General features: G+C 43.3%; 2 protein-coding genes across 2 annotated transcripts in view; one reads left to right on the forward strand and one right to left on the reverse strand.

Moving 5' to 3' along the window:
* LOC138839073 (retinol dehydrogenase 10) overlaps positions 1–11,891 on the reverse strand; it is a 33,285-nt gene extending 21,394 nt beyond the window's left edge. Inside the window, exons 1-2 of the mRNA XM_070038747.1 lie at positions 11,515–11,891; positions 9,755–9,990 (exon numbers count right to left, since the gene is read on the reverse strand). Coding sequence (XP_069894848.1) covers positions 9,755–9,990; positions 11,515–11,803 — 525 coding nt within the window. The 5' untranslated portion in view covers positions 11,804–11,891. The remainder of the gene's footprint in view (positions 1–9,754; positions 9,991–11,514) is intronic.
* A 1,546-nt stretch (positions 11,892–13,437) lies between these two features.
* Positions 13,438–17,084, forward strand: LOC138839074 (large ribosomal subunit protein uL30). The gene is made up of 7 exons (XM_070038749.1): positions 13,438–13,542; positions 14,227–14,335; positions 14,767–14,933; positions 15,470–15,607; positions 15,711–15,820; positions 15,984–16,193; positions 16,665–17,084. The coding sequence occupies exons 1-6, from the start codon at positions 13,529–13,531 to the stop codon at positions 16,190–16,192; spliced, it is 747 nt and encodes a 248-aa protein (XP_069894850.1). The 5' UTR covers positions 13,438–13,528; the 3' UTR covers position 16,193; positions 16,665–17,084.
* The last annotated feature ends 1,389 nt before the right edge of the window (positions 17,085–18,473 follow it).

The raw sequence follows: 18,473 nt of genomic DNA on the forward strand, positions 1-18,473 counted from the left end.
GAGCATTTAGGAAAAATGGGTCCTGACAGGTATGAACTTGAGTTTCAAGAGAATTGACAAATAAAGTAAAGAAGAAAAAAGAATTCACATATTCACATATGGGCCTGAAGTACAAAAGCTCATCAAGTAAAGGATGTTGGCATTCCTGTGGATGAAAAGCCTTCTCTTCTAGAGATGTGTAAGCCTGCCTAAAACCAGGGATCTAGGTGATTGAAACTGGTCAGCCAGGTATGTCCAGGTAATTGTGATTAAATCCTGAGGCCATGCTGGGCTTCATAAACACAGGGTTAAATCACAACACTGGGACATTTTCTAACATACTAACAGCATGTTCTACCCTGTCTCAACCTTAAAGGAACTTTTAGGTCAGTTTAAGTTCGAAGAAGGACATTAGTCCTTTGAAGAGGGAATTTATATAGTAACTTCTGAGGTAAGAAATCACTAATTAAACCAAAAGAGATTAACACATTTTAATCTGATCTCTTGAGTTACAGGCTGCAAACATAGGATTTAATTCACTTAACTGAGGCCAGCAATAGTTCACTATTTTTTAAAGACTATTAAAATTTTGTCATACTCCAAAGATTAGTTACAAAGGGTCCTTTCTCCTGAGAAAATACTGGTTATGTGTGCAGGAAATAGGATACAAATCCACCCTGTCAGTACACCCCCTAGTGGAATTTCAGCATAGTACAGTTTGGGGGGTCCAAAAACACCTTGGTACTGGTATTCAAAATGTTTGGGACAAGTGTTTTTGGATTTTGTAACATTTGCATGTGTGTGTGTGTGTGTGTGTGTGTGTGTGTGTGTGTGTGTGTGTAAAACAAGATTATCTTAGGAAAGGAACTCAAGGCTAAACACAAGAGTCTTTTGTGTTTCACAGATACCTTGTACACATAGCCTGAAGGCAATTTTAAGCAAGTATTTTTAGTGTGCTTGTTTTGACTATGATCCCCTCAACATGAGGTCAGGTGCAAAATTTTTCAAAGTGGAATCATATTGATACTCAAAAGTTTCAGATTTTGGAGTATTTCAGATTTCAGAAATTTGGGTTAGGGATGTTCAACCTGTATTTAGGATTTATATTATAATTTAAATAGCCTTTTTTTTTTTTGTAGACCTAGTAGCTGTGATTGTACCATAAACAGATGCTTTCTACTTACTACTATACTTAAAAGACGCAAACCAATAAACAAAATGTTACTTATACATTTATCTATATAGGCAAATACCAAAATTAGACAGATGCAAGGTGCTACTTATCTTAATTGAAAGAGGCATAATTTTAGCAGAAATTTTAGGTGAATCTACTGATTTTTTTTAATATCTCAAGATCTTAAATAAAAATGGGTTTCCAACTTAAAATTCTAATTCTCAAGAGAAGATATCAAATTGCTTGCAAGTAATTTTCTCTGATTGCCACTAAATCAATTCACTAAAGTCACTAGATCAATCCACTGGGATTTGTCAAAGGTCTTGAAAATCTGAAAATAAAAAAAATTAGAGCAAAAACAAAATCAAGGGAAGAGAATGAACAAAGAATGTGAGCAGTTATGAGTTTACCCACAGGGTTGGTAGGTTTTCTCTAGGCCTCAAGAACCTAATCCTGCAAGAAATGGCCAAAGATTGCCATGTGGGGGGGCAGGGGGAGGGGCACTCTCCATTCAGTCTTTCTGAAAAAGCTATTCAATTAATGTTAACATTAGCACAGGTTAAAGAATGCCTCCACTTTGACATGTCCCATAGATTAATTTCTACTGGGATAATAATGGATAAAGCCCAGATACAATAACAAGGGAGAAAAGAGCATCTTTGCTTCCAGGAATTGAGATAAATAGCACAAGTTACTTCATAATTAAACGCAAAAGGATCTTTTTTTTTTCCCCCTGTTTTATGTCTAGGGCTTGAACTCAAGGCCTGGGCGCTATCTTTGACCTATTTTTTTTTTTTTCTCAAGGCTAGTGCTCTACCACTTTGAGCCATAGCTCCGTTTCTGGGTTTTTTGAGGGTTAATTGGAGATAAGTCTTACAGACTTTCCTACACTAGTTGACTTAGAATCACAATGCTCAGATCTCAGCCTTCTGAGTAACTAGGATTTGAGTAGCTAGGATTACTGATGTGAACCACCAGTGCGCTGCCGAGAAGGGGTATTTCTTTCAACCAAGAATTTATGTCTATTCAACAGACTACTGAACTTGAGAACAATCTAGAAGTCACAGTTGAATCAACTAAAAGAGATCACCCAGTTAGATAGGGGACACAGGGAGGACTGGTCTGAGCACACAATACTAAAGAGCCAACATTTCAAAGGTGGGAGGCTAAGAGGGAGGATCAAAAAGGTAGAAAACAGCACAAGAAAGGTGGTTGAATTTCAAGGAGACAATCAAGAAGGTCACACTCTGGAAAGATGAAGCTGCACACTAGATTTGGCAATAATGATGCACTGCTATTTGTTCATATGGCTTAGAAATTCAGGCATTGGGCCAGGTGTATTGGCAAATGCCTGTAATCTCAGTATTTGGGGGATTGAGAGAATGATTCTGAGTTCTAGTCCAGCCTGGGCTATAGGATGAGACCATGTGAAAGGAAGCAAGGAAGGGAGGGAGGAAAAAAAAAGGAAGGGAGAAGGAAGGAGGGAAGAAGGAAAGAGAGGAAGAATGGAAGGGAGGGAAGGAGAATAGGAAGGGAAAGGATAGGAAGGGAGGAAAGAAAAAGAAGGAAGGAACGAAGGAAGGAAGGAAGGCAGGCAGGCAAGCAAGCAGGCAGGAAGGCAGGCAAGGCTACCTAGCACTGTTTGCTGGGGCTTGAACTCTGGGCCTAGGCGCTGTCGCTGAGCTCTTCAGCTCAAGGCTAGTACTCTAGCACTTGAGCTGTAGCACCACTTCTGGTTTTCTGAGTTTATTAGAGGTAAGAGTCTCACACTTTCCTGCCCCGCTGGCTTTGAACTGTGATCCATCCTCAGATCTCAACCTCCTGCGTAGCTAGGATTACAGGCATGAGCCACCAGTACCTCGCTTGGAAAGTTTTTTATATGAAGTACTGTCTGGCTCCCTGCTTACACCAGTTATGTAAAGTAACATTTTATTTTATAAACTTTGTGTGTGTGCCAGTTCTGGAGCTAGAACTCAGAGCCTGGGGGATGCTGTCTCTGAGTTTTTTATGCTCAAGGTTAGCATTCTATCACTTGAAGATAAGAAGCTCATGGACTTTCCTACCCAGGGAGGCTTTGAACTTTGATCCTCAGATTTCAGCCTCCTGAGTCGTTAGGATTACAGGTATGAGACACCAGTTCCTGGCTCTTATTATAGATTTTTATTTCTACCAACAATGGATTTGGGCCTAGCATGTAATACATATACAGTATAGAAACTAAAAATTCAATGAGCATGTGATTCTATTTTGTGTGTATAGTATATACTCCAAAGTACCAAACAATTGCTGTCAAAAGAGATGTTTTTCTGTTTTTAACTAGCAGCACAAGAATTAATATGGTATAACTGAATTCAAGATTCTAATTCTTTCATGTGTGGGCTGTGTGTGTGTGTGTGTGTGTGTGTGAATGTGCATGCATGCACCTTACATGTCTCCCTTAGCTTTTTCCGCTCAAGGCTGATGTTTAGCCACAGCTCTACTTTTGGCTTTTTGTTGGTTAACTGGAGCTAAGAGTCACATACTGTTTTGTCCAGAGCTGGCTTTGAATCAGAATCCTTAGACCTCAGCTTTCTGAGTAGCTACAATTACAGGTGTGAGCCATTGGTGCGGGGCTTCAAAGTTTTCATTTCTAATGCTCTAATATTTTATACATAGGATCTTTACTTACTAACTGAAACTAGTTCTGGTATAGATTTAAAAATTGGCAGCTGGGTGCCGGTGGCTCATGCCTGTAATCCTAGCTACTGAGGAGGCTGAGATCTGAGGATTGTGGTTCAAAGCCAGCCTGGGCAGAAAAGTCTGTGAGACTCTCCAATAAACCACTAAAAAACCGGGAAGTGGTGCTGTGGCTGAAGCAGTAGATCGCTTGCCTTGAGCTGAAGAGCACAGGGACAGCACCCAGGCCCAGAGTTCAAGCCCCATGACCGACAAAAAAAAAAAAAATTGGCCATAAATTCTATGTTCTAAGTAAAGTAGCTATTCTAAGATAGGGAAGCGGTTTTTTGTTTTGTTTTGGAAGTGTTTTCTTATAAAACATTTAGTCTGGTAATTCTTTTTTTAATTTTTCTTCCCAGTTCTGGGGCTTGAACTCAGGGCCTTGCGGGCAGTCCCTGAGCTTCTTTTTGCTCAAGGCTAGCACACTACCACTTGAGCTTCAGCACTATTTCAGACTTATTCTGTTTATGTGGCCAGGGCATCATGCATGTTAGGTAAGTACTCTACCACTAAGCCACCTTCCCAGCCCCTTAATCTGGTAATTCTTAATATTGTAGTATGGTTCAAAGACATTTTTTTGAACAGCTGGTTTTATCTGAATACTTTGAAATGAGACTTTAAAACTCCTAAACTTAGCAGGGTTTAAATAAAACCAGGTGTTTTTTGTTGGTTGTGGGGCTTGAACTCTAGGCCTGGGGCACTGTCCCTCAGCTCTTCAGCTCATGGCTGTGGCTCTACCACTTGAGCCACAGCCCACTTCCGGTTTTCTGGTGGTTTATTGGAGATAAGAGTTCCACCGAGTTTCCTGCTTAGGATGGCTTTAGCGATCCTCAGATCTCAGCCTCCTAAATAGCTAGGATTACAGGCGTGAGCCACCGGCGCCCACCTAAAACTAGGTTTATCTAAGTACAGAATAAAGGAATATTGTACATAAGATTAAAAACCAATAAATCATGTAAGAATTTAACCATTAATGCTTAGGGACCAGTCAGGAGATAGTAGCTACAACTGTAGCACTAATGTCTTTAAGTGCTACATTACTCAGATCTAGCTGGTAGGCTTTTACTTTTCCTGGATGGATTTTAACTAAATAGACTTTAGACATTTGGATATAGATAAATGCCTAATTCAGTAATTAGTATTTTAAAACTGTGAAACCTTTTAAGTTAAGTGGTCTATTAATTAACTACCAATTATCTTGTCTGACTACCATATCAATAGAGGTAAATTACCAACTAGCTATCTGACAGATTTAGTCCTTTACCATGTAAAATTTCTTCAGCATATAAAAGGCCTATAGTTAAATGCTTTGCTCATTCCCCCCCCTCCCCCCACTCTCCCCCTTTGCACTTTTGGTTAATCAGGGATCAATTGGCTGCTTATTTATAGGGCTAAATGCAGCTGTTTGGTTTAAAAGGATGCTCACCATAAACTTGGTCTTTCAGAAATAACTAAGCTAAGATTCTACTCCCTTGGAAAAATAACAAGTGAAGCAATGTAATATTTGGGGGAAAACAGGGAGTACAGTAGGGAGGCCAGCTTTCTATATTTCAAGTAGAATAGAGAGCTATTTCCAAGATTTTGCACCTCAATGGGCTAGAGTCTTTTTGAATGATTTCTACACTTGCATTAAAGTGCATGGCATTACTTTCATTCTCCACAGCCTTGTCTTGTGCTTTCCACAGCAGATCATGCCGACTAAATATACTCCAAACCCCACTTTTTTTTGGGGGGGGGGTCCAGTCATGGGGCCTGAACTCTGGGCCTGGGCGCTGTCCCTCAGCTCTTCAGCTCAAGGCTAGCGCTCTATCACTTGAGCCACAGCGCCACTTTGGCTTTTTTTTTTTCTTTTTCCTTATGTGGTGCTGGGGAATCAAACCCAGGGCCTCATGCATGCAAGGCAAACGCTCTACCACTGAGCCACCTTCCCAGCCCTAAACCCCACTTTTTAACTGGTGCGTAAGAGAAAGTTACAGGGAGAAGTGCCAGTGGTAGAACACTATAAGGTGTATTATGCCACTTGGAAAACTGTGACAAATAACGTGAGGATTATAAAAGCTTCTAAATGTTGTAGACATGGTATATAGCTAAGAAAGAAAGAAGGATTTATTTTAGGGTGCTCTTCTTGAAATCTTCTTGAGGAATAGGTCATTGGGGAAAATGAATAACCATTCATTCCATTTAAGTTTGATTCAAATTGGTATATCTTTAGCAGTTCTCTTAAAGTCCCTAGCCTCACATCAAAGAGTAGAATATACTCCTACAGGAAAAATGTAAGTTGGGTAAGAAACAAAAGGAGATACAAACAATAATAAAGTCACATTGCAAAGAATCAAACCTTTCTGAACTTGAGTTAGTCTAACATGATGCTAACCTTTTGAAAATTTACAACACAGAGCCATGTAGAGTACTCTGAACAGAATACTTTCTAAATATTTAAGCAGAAGCTACTTACATATTACTAACTAGGCTCTATTCTGTTTTAGGCAAGGAAAGCAAACAGATGTACATAACAAACTGGCTTTGTAGTGAGCTTGCCATCTATGTTGGAGTGAAATAAACAATATGAACAAAGTAATTCCAAAAAGAACATACTCTGCACCAAAGGTTGAGAATGCCACCAGAGGCTGAAAAGAAAAATCATGGAAAACTTTCCACAAGTCTTACACAACTTCAAGTTCATTGGAAAACAAGAGGCTAGATTAGAGGATGGCTTGATGATAGAGTATCCTGTCTACCATATACTTGGCCTTGGGTTCAATCTCTAGCAGAGGAAAAGAACACTTAAAAAAAAGAAGGAGAAGTGGCGCTGTAGCTCAAGTGGTAGAGCGCTCGCCTTGAGCTGAAGAGCTGAGGGACAGCGCCCAGGCCCAGAGTTCAAGCCCCACGACCGACAAAAAAAAAAAAAAAAGAAGGAAAGAAAAGTAGGGGTTTGGATGAGATAGTTGCTAGGAAACTTTGACACTCTAGTGGTACCCAAGAATGTCAGCAGGAGAGAAAGATTACATAAAGAATTTGAACTAGGTCTTAAAAGCTACAGGAGTGGAGAAACAGCAAGTTGTAGGCAAGGGGAGTAGTATCAGGAATGGCTTGAAAGTGGGGGCATCCATGGCTTTTCAGTGGAAGTCCCACGGTTTCCTATTTCGCATGAAAATGACTTTCACTCTGAGTCAGGATCAACATACTACTTGTTCATCTATGAAAACAAACATTAACTGCTACTTAAAAATCTCAAGATGACCTGTTCAAATAACTGAATGAGCTCTTTGCCCAAATGATCTAGTTTTAAAATTCTATGGAGCAACTTGTTTTCCATACCCAGACACTCATTAATTTTTCTGGAAGGAAAATGGCACAAATCAAGGCCCATACATCTTGAAGAAGAAAAAAATATCACTACCTACTTATTCACCTAAAAGGACTACTGGAAGGGAAACAATTTATGTGGCTTTCAATGATACTATGTTGCCCTCCCATCCCATCATTGTAAGAATGATAAATTTAGTTGCCAAATTTCAGCTTCTCCAAAAGTTTGTCTCAGCAAGAAGTCACAAATGCCAACACTAAAATGAATTTTCTGACTCAATATTGAAAATAAATTCTTAAGTTTAGATGTTTAGGGGAAAAACAGCTGGAGAATTCAGGAGCCTCCCATATTTTAATATGAAGTGACGTCATTACTGCCAAAGCATCCAAGAACTCCCTAAGCGGTGTGTTAAGCAACATCCCAAGGCACAGAGAAGACGCTAGGAAGGTGGGTGTTCTTGCTTCTTGTAAAGAGTCAGTTCCAGAATGACTTTTCTGTTAGCAATTTGAGTCCATTTCTTCTTAATGTTAGAAAGTAGCCCGATGTTAGTAGTAGAGTATATCGATTTATGTGTATTTCAAAATTGAGGCTATGGATTTTCTGCACTTAGCACAGTCTAAATTAGCACTTAAGAGTATATATAGAACGGGTAGGAAAGATATGCTGCTCTCCTATTATAAATATTTTAAATGAAGATTGTATGGAATTTCTTTAAAATCTAGTTTATTTGAAATTTCACAAGTTAGCAAAATATTCATGCAGAGAGAATAGTCAAGATGGTGAAACTTCAGAGTATGCCAGAGGTAAAAGTTTATAGTTAGGAAACATTTCATCATTTCAGTCAAAGGTTATTTGGAAAAAAAAAAACAAAAACCCAAACCAGTTCCTGTGCTTAACCCAAACCAGTTCCTGTGCTTCACCCTAACCTAGGAAGGACTCTGTATCTTTTTAAGGTTGGTGAGTTCACTGAAATCAACAGTTCTGTGGTAGCTCCATGCCTTCATCCTTACCTTCCTGCAACTTCGGAAACGACATTCCACCTGCAATTTGTTTGCCTTTTCTTCAAATGGAGGCTCTTGGTTTTACTCAGAATTATGAATGGCCCAAATTCTTGATAAATGATATTGTCAAGTGTATTTATTTGGCCTTTACCCACCTAACCCACGTTTGGCTACTTGCTACGTGTTCTTGTGAACATGACAACAGCGAGGGAAAAAAAAGTGGGTTTTCCACACCCACTGTACCCAAGGGACATGCACATACACTAACATGCATACGCTCAGACAGGACATTTACATTCCCTCAGCTGTGCTTGGTGAGCTCCTGACCCATTTAAAACACAGACACGAATTAGCCCAGGTTATTTATATTTCATTTGTAGAGGTTTAAAAATGAGTTCAATAAAGCTAATGTTTTAAACTAAAACACTAAAATTAGCTTCTTCCAGGATCACATAAAAAACATTATACTGGATAAGCAAAATTTGAATAAGGACTTCTAAGTTTTCAAGCTGTTGCTAGAAAATTAATAAGATTTAATGTGACCTATTTAGGAGAAATGGTTCTTTGTTGTGGTCAATTAGAAGAGTAATTTACATATGGAAAAATTAAATAAAACTGTATCTTCTTAAATTTTCTTTCTTCTTTTCCCCTGGTTGCTGACAATTAAACTCAGATCTTGTGTATGCCAAGCAAGCACTCTTTCCCTGACCTGCACCTTGGCCATCCACTCTTTCTCACCTCTACTTTATTGGATCCTACTTGTCTATAGAAGTAAATGGAAATTATTATAGGGATAAAAGCTTATAGGAACCCAACAGTGTTCATTTATAAGAAAATACCTATTTATCTTTATTGAAGTTAATTAAGCTAATAAGTTGGAGTTATTTTGCACCTCCTAAGCAGAAGTCCTCTGCTCTCATTCCTAGATACTCCTGACTAGATGCTAACATCACTGAAGTGCCTGACTTACCTTTTCTCACAAACTCCCTTCCCCTCTATGTGGTCCTAACAAAGTGACTTCTACTCTCATGAGAGGTTCGTTTATAAGCTGAGTAAGTCCTGAGATATCCTCAATCAGGAAGATGCCATGCACCCTGTGGACCGTCAGTGGATGTGAAGTAACTGCTGGGGTGGCCTGGCCACTCCCAGTGGACCACAAATGCTGATCTCAGAATCTTTGGCACTTTCTAAAATGTGGCTGAATAGTAATTTGGAAGCCTAAACCCTGGCTTTAGGAATTCATAAGAACAACCAATGTTTTATAAACTCAACAAAAAGTAAAATAAACAAACCCAGGGGTTTATACTCCCTCTTGTTATTTTTATGGCAATCTTTCAAACTACTTTACAATGTTCACTCTTCTAGTCTCTCAAGAAATACTGAATTGGGGGAAGGGGAAGAAAGCCACGTTTTAATAGTAACCGACATACGATGTAATTCACCATGAGGGAATAGCTCATTAGTAGACTATGGTGAGAGAGTGCAGGTGGCTTTCAGGCTGGCACTGAGGTCTTTCTCCTTCCCAACCTTCTCATAGAGGAGGGCCCAAGAATGAAAAACAAGGATGTTTATATTTACCCAGAAGTGAGCGTGGCAATTGACCATCATGGTTCTCTCAATGAGCTCATCAGGACATTCCAGAAGGTGATGTCCAGAGACCACACCAGCATTATTGACCAGGACTGAGACCTCACCAACCTCCTTGCGGACCCTTTCAGCCGTCAGGTAGACATTCTCCCTCTTGCCCACATCACAGGTGTAGGTAAAAACCTGCAGGTTACAGTGGGGCAGAATTTCTTCCTCACCATTCCCAGCTGTCCTCAGAAGTCCAGATGAGGCGAAAATGGAACAGAGAAGGGGTACAGAAAGTGAGTCCCATGGCAATCAGTAGGACAAAGATCACACAAAACAAAAACTCAACAGTGAGCTTCAAATTTCTAACACCATAATGCTTGCCAATAACTGCACTTACAGCTGCCTTCCTCCCCCCAAAAGTCTTTGGGAATTACAGCAATTTACTGGAGAACTTTGCTTAGGGGAAAGCCATGTCATTGTGACAAGCCCAAATACAAGTAGACCACATGGGATCAGCTTGCTGCAGCTAAAGACACCTGCACAGAGCTGACCTCAGCCCAGAGAATAACACACATTACACATTCCTGTTTTGGAGGAGAGGCCAGAAACATCCCTTAATAGAAACAGAAAATCACTTTAAGGCTCACAAATCAAAACTGTAAATAATAATTGGAATTCATCCAGGCCAATTAATGAATCTAAAGTTTCTTGTGAAAAAGTGGAGGTTGCTAGTATGTGCTTACTGGGTAGCCTTAAAAAGTATCATCACAAATCAACTTCACTTTTACCATGCAAGAACTCAAACAGCTTAAAACCCCATATCTCTTCCCTGGAAAATGAACAGTGTTGTCTTTTAGGCGTTTTGGCTTTTGGGGGTTTGTTTTGTTTTGTTTTGTTTTGCTATTTTTGCCTCTTCATGCTAGCAGTGTAACATTTTTTCACCTTAAATCAAAAGGACAAGTGCCAATAAGTTTAGTAACAAATGATGGCTGTGGGGAGGCGTGATGTCCAAGGCAATCCTCACCTAGAGTTCAATATTTTCCCTGGAAATAAAAAAATGCAGCCTCAAAGCAAGAGCCATCGTCAAATTTCCTGGACCAATATTGGTGACTGGTTAGTCTCTACTTGGGCTTAAGAAAAAGTCTCAGATTCCTGCTAGTTAATAAGTATACAAAAAATGCAGATAGGAGGGACCAAAACCAAGGAAGAAGTTTACAATGGAGTTGAAATTCTCCAAGTTCTTTCTCAAGGGGCAGTTGCATCTCTCAGGGTGTGTAAGTCTAAAACACTATGGCTGGTGAAACAAGGTAATTATATACCCCTGGCTAAAGTTATAGCTAAATTACCAACACTACACTAGTCCAAGGGGATGCGGACTAGACTAGAACAGACACACATTCAGTCCATCCTGGGACAAACTTCCCAGCGATTCTTTACTTTCCTATCTCCCACTGCAGGTCAGAGCTAGATAATTTCTTTAGAACCCAAGTCTGTGGTCACAATAACCTCAGGATTTAGGAAACCCAGAGATGTCCCCAGAGTGATAGGATCTCCGTTGGAGCTGGGTCTAATACCGGGGAGATCGTGTTCTTTAATCAAGGGGCAAATTCCACTCGCCTTCCAGGAGACCAGCGGGGCGTTCTTTTCCTCGAGAGCTGAGGTGCCTGTGACAGTGGGGTGTGAAAGCCCTCCCCGGGTGGAGGGACAGGAGGCGAGGAGAGAGGTTTGACCCAACAATGCTCGGGCGCGGGATCGCGAGTTACCTTGCAGCGCGGCGGCATCGGCCGCCTCCAGGTCGCGGTAGATGTGGCGCACCATGCCCGCCGTCTCCTCGTTGCTCTGCGTGTTAATGTCCCAGAGCACCAGCAGCGCCCGGCGCCGGGCGAACTCCAGAGCAAAGAGGCGGCCCAGGCCGCTGCCCGCGCCGGTGATGAGGCACACCTGGCCGGCCACGCTCTTCTCCTTGGGCCGCACCAGCCAGCGCGCCGCGGCCAGCACGAACGCCCAGAGAACTTTGAAAGTGACCACGAAGAACTCCACCACGATGTTCATCGCGACGCCGGGGGCCCCGCACGAGCCCTGAGCCCGGGTCTGCACCCACCCTGCGCCGAAGCAGCCCTGTGGCGAGTCCTGGGACGCTTGTCAAAGCGGCTGGGACCAGAAGGTTGCACCCCGCGCCCGCTTCCGAGGTGCCCGTGGGGCTGGAGTGCGCGGCGCAGCTCCCGGTTGCGCGCGGGGCCACTCCCGCCCCGAGCTCCGTGCGGTGGCCCCCGGGCTGTGCTCGCCGAGGCAGCCACCCGGCTCGGCGCCTCCTGCCGGCGGTCGCCCGCCTGTCCCGGAGCGCCCCGCTGGCCGGTTGCACTGCAGCGGCGGTGACAGCCGCGAGTTAGGCGACGCGCGCTGCCCTCATGGCCGAGCCGTCGCTGCTGCCCGAGTGTCCCCTCCCAAAACCGGCTGCAGCGGTTTCCTCTCACCCCCGGGGAGAGATGCGTGGAGGACACCGCACCGGCCGGTCGGCAGCCGCTGGAGTTGTCAACTTGACCCAAGTTGAGACAGGGTGGGAGAAGGGGGTGCAGGGCAGCGGAACACCAGGAAGGGGCGACTCGCACCGTGCAGGCGAGCGCTGCCCCACCACTCGCAGCTGCTCCCGCGGTCTCGGCTTCCCCGGCCGTGCGCTCCCTGCGGCTGTCACTCCGGCACCGGGCTCCGGAGTGCAGCGCCGCCTGCAAGCCGGAGCGCTCCTGGCCAGGTCTGAGCGGGCTCCACAATCGGCGCTATATAAACGGCGATCGGGAAGAGCCGGCGGCGGCATCGGCATCGGCCCTCCCTCCGCTCGGCCCTCCCCGCCCCCGGAGCACCCCGCCCCCGGCCCGGCCCCCCGCCCGCCAGGCCGCCGTCCACACAGCCCTGGCGGGGCAAGCCCCTCGCTCCCGGCCGCGGCCGCAGCCTCCCCCCCCCCCCCCATCGTCACACCTCCCACCTCGGCTCACGCCCCCTGCCGTGGGTTGCCCCGGCCTGCGCCGGCCGGGCCCCGCGGCCCGCGGCGCACCAGCCATCCTCCTCGGGTCGTCTAGTCCTCACTTTCCCCAGTCTCACCACTCGTGTTAGCTAGGGGACTCCGGACGGCCCCGCCTGCGATCAGGCGCTGCGGTAGACAGCCCTGCAGTCTAGGGAGATGACTAGAAGGACCTCGGCCGCGCGGCCAAGGGGGGGCGTGGTTGTCTGTAACTACGGGTGGCGGGGAGCTGCGGAGATCTCCAGTCCACAGTGACTTGGAATAGCACGAGCCGCTCGGGACGGGGCCTCACATGCTCTCGTTTCCCCTTCTGGATTCATGATCACTGTGGCTACCTAGAACCCGGGTCAGGCGTCGCCCTCCCTCCGGGCAGGCCATGGAGTGGTGCATGCCGGGACTCGTAGTTCTCATCTGTGAGGCGTGTTATTTGGGTCAAGTGAAGAGTGAAGTTTAAACCTGAGGCAGTCAAAAGCAACAGATGAGGACCCCGAACGGAAAGCCGCAGCGCTCTTTGGTCTCGAGTTGGTCAAAGGGCGTGATCGCTGCAGTTACCTTTCCTTATGCAAACCTGAAAGTTGGTTGGAAGAGATTAAACCAGGTAGTTCTTAATTTTACGCCTGCGGAGTGGGCGCTTAGTTCAGGGTTTTGTCGGGGTTTTTTTCTGGCATAACCTAAGACACCTATAAGTCATGGGGCTTCATTCTCGCAGTCTTTAAGTGGACAGTGCGCATGCGCTAACTTCCTCTTTTCCGGCTGGAACCATGGAGGGTGCCGAGTAAGTTCCATCTCATCTTCCCCAGAATCCTTCTCCATCCCCGAAACCCGAGGCCTTTATCCTCATTTTTCCCCAAATTGTCTGTAGCTTGTGCCTTTGTCCACGTGTTTGTGACGCCTTGTGACAGCTGTGGGACTCCAGGCTAGGATGCGAAGAGGCGGCCTTGGTGCTGTGGTTTGGGATCTTCCAGTAGTGAGATGTGAGGGCAGAAAAGCGTGTGGAACCCAACAGTCAGATGGAGTTGAGCCTTCCGTGGAAGGTCTTTGCAGAGACTAGCGAGATGTCTGGGTCGAATTTGGCTGGCTAGCAGTGGGCCTTAATGTTTTTCCCGTCAGGCCAGTGCGTTGGGCATGTGCAGCTTAAGACCTAAACCAGGGTGGTGACTACTAGACGACAAACGGTCGCCTTTCCGCAAGAAGCGTCATGTACGAATTGTTAGTGTATCTTGATATTTTGGGCTAGTCTAAGGGCGAGACTTGTGGCTTGAATGGGTGTAAGCTTATTAATGTGCGGGATGGCTAAGGGTCTGTTAAAGTGACGGTTACTGCCAGATTATATCTGATCAGAGCAAATAAGTTTCAAATAGAGCCAGTGATCCTAGGTATGCTAAACAATAACTGCTGAAAGTACTCAGTACAAACACTGGGAGGTTTTTGAGTAACATGCTTGGTTTGCTAATGACAGAGAGAAGAAAAAGAAGGTTCCTGCTGTGCCAGAAACCCTTAAGAAAAAGCGAAGGAATTTCGCAGAGCTGAAAATAAAGCGTCTGAGAAAGAAATGTGCTCAGAAGATGGTAGGTAAACTTTGGAAGGACAGGGCATTGTGTTTGGTACAGCTGTGGAAGTGAATGTTCTCTGAGATTCTTTACGTCAGTATTTGTCAAACAAGTGGGAGGTGCTTCCTAACATAGCATTCTCAAGCTAACATAGGTTGTTACTGCTTGGGGCTGGGAAGGTGGCTCAATGGTAGAGTGCTTGCCTTGCATGCATAAGGCCCTGGGTTCGATTCCACCAGAAGTGGTAGAGTGCTAGCTTTGAGCTGAAGAGCTGAGGGACAGCACCCACAGGCCCAGAGTTCAGGCCCCAAGACCAAAAAAAAAATAAAATTTTACTGCAGAATGGAGAGAATTACAGGGGAATTACTGCTTTTTTCTCTTTTTTTTGGAACTGGTATGAGTTGTGTTTGGAACTAGAAAATCATGTATAACTGGTGCTTGGTTTTCAGCTTCGAAAGGCAAGGAGGAAGCTCATCTATGAGAAAGCTAAGCACTACCACAAAGAATACAGGCAAATGTACAGAACTGAGATCCGAATGGCTAGAATGGCCAGAAAAGCGGGCAACTTCTATGTACCTGCAGAACCTAAATTGGCATTTGTCATCAGAATCAGAGGGTACGTTGTGACTGTTTTTTGCTTTTTTTTTTAAAGGGAAAGCTATAAATCCCTAGAGAAACTTCCTTCTGGGAGTACTGAGTGGAGTAGCAATGCTTTAGATGTAGCTAGAAAGGGTTGGGGGTGCTTTTAAATGTGCTTAGTTGGCAGTCTCTAGTCCCATAACTGTCCACTCTTAACTGAGAGGATGGGTCTAAGATTTTTGCTCAGGCCTAAGCCTGCTGCTTAGCTTTGTTGATAGATGCACATTTAACCATTCATGGGTAAGGAGCTAAGATTGCAAGCCTGGTGTCCTTTTTCTAAAGGTTTGGTTTTAAGCTGCATCCACAGCTACCCACTCCTAAATATCCTGGGAGTTGATTTCAGAAATGGTTATAACAAATATTTCATAAATGTGAGTGATGGTAAGGAAGTCAGGACCTTTTATGTATTCAGCAGACTGAAGGAAAAATAGTGGTTTTAGGTCTTTGCAACATACTTCCTATCTAAAAATTGATAAAGGCCAGAATAATATTTTTGTTCCCTTTTCAATGCAGTATCAATGGTGTGAGCCCAAAAGTCCGTAAGGTGTTGCAGCTTCTTCGCCTTCGCCAGATCTTCAATGGTACCTTTGTTAAGCTCAATAAGGCTTCAATTAATATGCTGAGGATTGTGGAGCCATATATTGCATGGGGGTGAGTCTCCTTTTTTTCTTTTGGTTCTGTTTATTAAATTATGTAGCAAGATGAATTTCAGGTGCTCTTGACACAATGACTATGTCTGTTTTTCGTATTTAAGGTACCCAAACCTGAAGTCAGTAAATGAGCTCATCTACAAGCGTGGTTATGGCAAAATTAATAAGAAGCGAATTGCCTTAACAGATAATGCTTTGATTGCTCGATCTCTTGGTAAGTTGTTTGAGAGTGAGTGATAATTCCTGACTTTTTGAGGTCCTTTGTTTTGCCATTAGGAATCTTTATGTATTCCTTAAGCTCCTTGAGGAAAATACCTTAAAATTCAGTGACAAACCTTTTAAAAGACATTTTGAGACTGTAATCTTGTATTTTACAGGTAAATATGGCATCATCTGCATGGAGGATCTGATTCATGAGATCTATACTGTTGGGAAACGCTTCAAGGAAGCAAATAACTTCCTGTGGCCCTTCAAGTTATCTTCTCCCCGAGGTGGCATGAAGAAGAAGACCACCCACTTTGTAGAAGGTGGAGATGCTGGCAACAGGGAGGATCAGATCAATAGGCTTATTAGAAGGATGAACTGAGGTGAGGCTGCATGCTAGATAAGTACTAGTAACAGTGTGGTCTTGAATATTTTTTCCATTAGTTAATTGGGGATTTCAGTGCCTTTTAATCAGTTTTCATTGGGGAAAAAATCTGTCATACATGATGAGTTTAGTTATTTCCTTTTGAGGACTTTTTGGTTTGGAAGAAACCTCTGTTTATTTAAATGGAAAGTGTGTCCTTCGAATTGCTAGCAATTGGGAAATATGGCTTAGTGGTAGAGTGTTTGCCTGTCATGCATGAAGCCCTGGGTTCAATTTCCTCAGTGCCACATGAAAAAGGTAGGAAGTGGCACTGTGGCCGGGCCTTGAGCAAAAGAAGCTCAGGAACAGTGCTTAGGCCCTGAGTTCAAGCCCCAGGACTGGCAAAAAAAATTGCTTGCATTTTATAATTGACTTATGTTCATTTAGGCTGCTAGAATTTTTCTTTTAATAAATTTTTTTTCCCTTTCAGGTGTCTGCCATGCTATTTTTGTAATTGGGTCTGTTAATAAACAAGTGATGATGGCAAATTAAGATGTATTGGTGATTCTTTTATTAGCCTGCCTCTACTTCTCCTAACTACTGGTAAATCTTAATGTCCAGATAATTTAAGTTGTTGGAAATTCCATATCTCAGACTTTGACTTTGCCTGCAAATTATCATGGATTATGTTATTTTTGTCTATGCTATGGATGTAAGGCAGTAAGAAATGAAAGTTATACCTGTGAATGAAAGTTATTTCAGAGTATCTTACTCATTTGTGAACTTACTAAAAAGTGGATATTGTTGCAAGTAATATGAAGTACATGGAATAAAAGTAGGCATTTTTACAGTCTTCGTTGATAATGCCAAGGATCTGATGAAATGGGAAATAAATACCTTGTTAGATTTCTTTTTGGTACTGTTTTATCATAGTTGCTCCATAAATTGGGTGTTTCTACTTAGAGGTATTGGAAATTTCTTGAAATTCTGTTTTCAGAAAGCTATTTCTCTTTAAGTTTCTTTAGGGTCAGTGAGTTCTTGAGAGAAGTCAAGATAACTGTAAAATCATTCATCTATGAGCAAGCCCATATTTGGCCAGAAATTTATTATCTTGGTGAGCTGTTGGTCAGTTTTTGTCTTTTTTAAGTTCTAGGTGTAGCCAGAGTTCTACTTGTGAACCTGTGTATATCCAGTGTTGGAAGATAGCTGTGTACCTAGTTGGCTTCAAGGATGTATGTGTGTGTTGTACTATAAACTGAATTTAGTACCTAGGCAAATAGTACCATTTGAGTCATACCCTTAATTCTTAGGGTTCACAGCAATAGTATAGGGTTTTCATATATCCATGTCCACACGACTCTTAATGCTGTCAACTCCCTGCCAATAGCAAAGTAATAGTTTGTTAGTGAGTTAACATTAACATTGAAAGTATAGTTTTTTGAGCTGAGGTATAGAGAGGTTTAAGGAATGCTGGGATGCAGAAATGGCTATTCGGGGGCTGGGAAGGTGGCTCAGTGGTAGAGTGCTTGCCTTGCATGCATGAGGCCCTGGGTTTGATTCCTCAGCACCACATAAACAGAAAAAGCTGAAAGTGGCGCTTTGGCTCAAGTGGTAGGGCGCTAGCCTTAAGCTGAAGAGCTGAGAGACAGTGCTCAGGCCCAGAGTTCAGGCCCCATGATCGACAAAAAAAAATGCTATTCATTGTGTCTGTATGCAGACATATCTGCTTTTAGTTCTGGAGATAAGTACTTTGTATGGGAGTGGGGCAAAGGATCAGATGTGGGAGGAATCTGGTCATGGAGAGCTGAAGCTCTTACAGGCACATTTCAGAGTGGAAGTAAGTAGGGGGAAACAGCTGAAGCCATTAGTTGACTGACTGCAGAGGAAAATGAGGCCATCTTGTATACAAGGGTGGAAGTGGTATGAATGTTCTACCTGGTAACTTTAGATCCAATGCAAGTTGACACCTGTTTAACTTAATGCCAAACTCTTAACTATGCCATTACTTTGAAACCAAGTTCCACCAGAAGACTCAACTGGTACATAAACTAGGGATCTCTAATAGGTTCAACAATAGTTCATTAAAATAATTTCCATACTTTTGGCAGTTCTAGGTTTGGAACCCAGGGCCTTGTAGTTGCTAGGCAAACCCTCTACCAGACTTGGTCCCCTGCCTCTTGACCTTATTTCTACTTGTGCCCTTTCAGAATTCTAACATTCTAATTCTTTCCCTGCCTATTATGTTACCTAGTGTTTGAGAGTTCATTAGTGGGTTGAGTGCTAGTTTTGAGAGTTCATT

This window comes from Dipodomys merriami, unplaced genomic scaffold (genome assembly GCF_024711535.1).
Source record: "Dipodomys merriami isolate MVZ:Mamm:240054 unplaced genomic scaffold, mDipMer1.0.p SCAF_291, whole genome shotgun sequence".
NCBI classification, from domain to species: Eukaryota; Metazoa; Chordata; class Mammalia; order Rodentia; family Heteromyidae; genus Dipodomys; species Dipodomys merriami.

Excerpts from the sequence above, each read along its gene's own strand:
- LOC138839074 (XM_070038749.1), top strand. Across the intron at positions 14,934-15,469 it reads TTTGTCATCAGAATCAGAGG|TATCAATGGTGTGAGCCCAA; the intron begins GTACGTTGTGAC and ends TTTTCAATGCAG. Across the intron at positions 15,821-15,983 it reads TTTGATTGCTCGATCTCTTG|GTAAATATGGCATCATCTGC; the intron begins GTAAGTTGTTTG and ends TGTATTTTACAG.